This window comes from Hipposideros armiger, unplaced genomic scaffold (assembly GCF_001890085.2).
Source record: "Hipposideros armiger isolate ML-2016 unplaced genomic scaffold, ASM189008v1 scaffold_18, whole genome shotgun sequence".
NCBI lineage: Eukaryota > Metazoa > Chordata > Mammalia > Chiroptera > Hipposideridae > Hipposideros > Hipposideros armiger.
In genome coordinates, this window is record NW_017731368.1 from 1,565,000 (window position 1) to 1,567,322 (window position 2,323).

The following is a 2,323-nucleotide window of genomic DNA, read 5'->3' on the forward strand; positions in this document are numbered from 1 at the left end:
GGACTCTGGGTTGGGATTTGGGTAGGATTTATCCTCACACCTGCCTTATTATAGCACAACAATGGCTTCTATGGGCACTACAGAGGCCGATTCAAGAGTGAAAGTGCTGGAGAATACCGCTTTGCAGCCAAGCCCCAGCCTCCTGCAGTGTTCCAGCAATGATGTCAGGTACAAGGCAGTCTTGGGGGTAGCTGTGGTGGCTTGGCCAATTTCTGCTTCTCTCAGGCTCCAAGAGTATCATCCTCAGCTCTATCACAGTTAGACTGACACCTAGGGCCAGCCTATCCCCCAGACATGCATGAGGCCTGGCCCCTTTCCCTGAAATGTCAGGTCTTCCCCCTACAGACAGGGCAGACAGGAGCCAATATCAGGATGGACAGTCTTGCTCAGTGCTCCTTCTAGGTAGAGGAAGGGTCAGGGCCCAGGTGGGGTGGGCGGCCATAGAGAGAGAGCCTCCAAAACCAGGAAATAAGCCTTGAGTTTTGCTGACAAGTGCCCTTCAGCTCAGATTCCCTGATGCCATGGAAGCCCATGGTCAAACCTACAGTCAGCCTCATAGCCCAAGGACTCAGGAGTGAGTGACTAGGAGGCCTCCTCTGATCAAGGAAGCAGCATAGAAAGAGGCTAGGTGCCCACCACATGCCTAGCCAAGGAGCACTGGAAAGGGGTGACGGTGATGGCAGAAACGGCCTACAGTGGCTGGAAAAGGCTTCCCGAGAACAGAAGAGGGATGCAGGGCCCCAGGCCTGGAGATGAGGAGGGGGCACTGTGCATCAGTTGGGGTCCCAAAGGAAAAATCCCACTCAAGGGAGAAGAACTCAGGAGGAGTCAGTGGGGGCCTCAGGGGAAGGCAGTCTCACAGGCTGCTCACAGCAAAGTGGTCAGTACAGCTGGGCCCAAAGGGACAAGAAGAAGGCATGGCTCCTAGAACCCAGAAGGACAGAGCGGTATGGAGAGGGCCACCCTGACAGGAGTGGTGCTCTTGGATGGANGCTTTCAATCTTAGTTGCATGGTGGTGGTGGTGGTGGTGGGGGGGGTTGTGCAGCCCACCATCCCATGTGGAAGTCGAATGAGCAACCTTGTTGTTAACAGCACGTGGCACTCTCACCAGCTGAGAGGCAGCTCAGCTTGGGTGTAGCTCACTGGCCCATATGGGAATCGAACCAGAGACCCTGTTGCTCAGAGCTCTCGCTCTAACCAACTGTGCCACCTGGCCGGCCAATTCTCCTCCTTCTTAATACTACCAGAGAGCCCAGTCACCTGTGAAATATTAAATTTGCCTTCCATCCTCTGCTCTCTAGTCGTTTTTACTTGCCACCCTACTAACAATCTGCTTTTAAGAAAAGACTAATAAATAGCATCTTTCATTCCCTGATACAATGAATTATTTAATCTATAACCTCTCCCAAGAAGACTAGTTCTTCCCAGACCATAGGGTATTAGAATGCCAAGGAAGCTTTGGAATTGGGCAGGAAAGAAGCTGAGTGAGTGCTTTGGGCAAAAGTGCCTTCCCGCAACTCTTATAAGCAGATGCCTACTCTGCTCACAGCCATCCCCAATACACTGCATGCTACAGTTCATTGTGATATAGCCTGGATTTTATGAAACAAGCCCAATTTCTAAATTTCGTCTCCCTTATTTCACAGAATATTCTTATGTATCAGATTATATATTGCCATTTAGGGCATCAGAAAATAATTCCTACATATATGGTGGACATATTTGATCAAATATCAAATACTGTTCCAACATAGATCTAAATAAAATGAAACAGAAGTTCTGAACAAATATAGACATTTTTATATATACTTTTTATATAATTTAATCTTGTTGAGAGAAATCAGTTACATTGAAGTTTTCTAATTTTCTAGAAAAACATGTATTTGGGTGTTTTTAACCACTTGTTTTGCAAGGATGCTAAGTATAGACCATAGGATCAATGGGCTAAAAGCACTACCATTTACACAGCCCCTATTATATGCCAGGCACAGTGCTAGGTACATTGCAAGATACAAGTTTAATGATTTGGTAAGGCAGGTATTTTTATCCCCATTTAGAAGTTTGTAAGGACACAGATGGGCTAAATAATTAGCTCAAGTTCTCTACAATAATTAGAGGTAAATAGGTTCTCTACTAGGTCAGCCCAGTACCAAAGTTCATGCTGTCTCAAGCACCCCATGCTCTTGTTTCTCAACACTGGCTCTGTTTTAGTTACTTTCTAGAATCAAACTGCTCTGTATTTCTCCCTTTGTAAGCAGCAGGGTAATGACTTGAACAAATATGGCTTTAGAGGAACCAGATCAAGTTTCTGATACTGACTCT

The 2,323-nt window shown here is 46.6% G+C and overlaps 1 protein-coding gene across 1 annotated transcript in view; it reads left to right on the plus strand.

Moving 5' to 3' along the window:
• The window catches only part of CIMIP7 (ciliary microtubule inner protein 7), a 12,598-nt gene that overhangs the window by 8,776 nt on the left and 1,499 nt on the right, over window positions 1–2,323 (plus strand). The window contains 1 exon segment of the mRNA XM_019630878.1: window positions 55–168. Within this exon segment, the coding sequence (XP_019486423.1) occupies window positions 55–168 (114 nt within the window).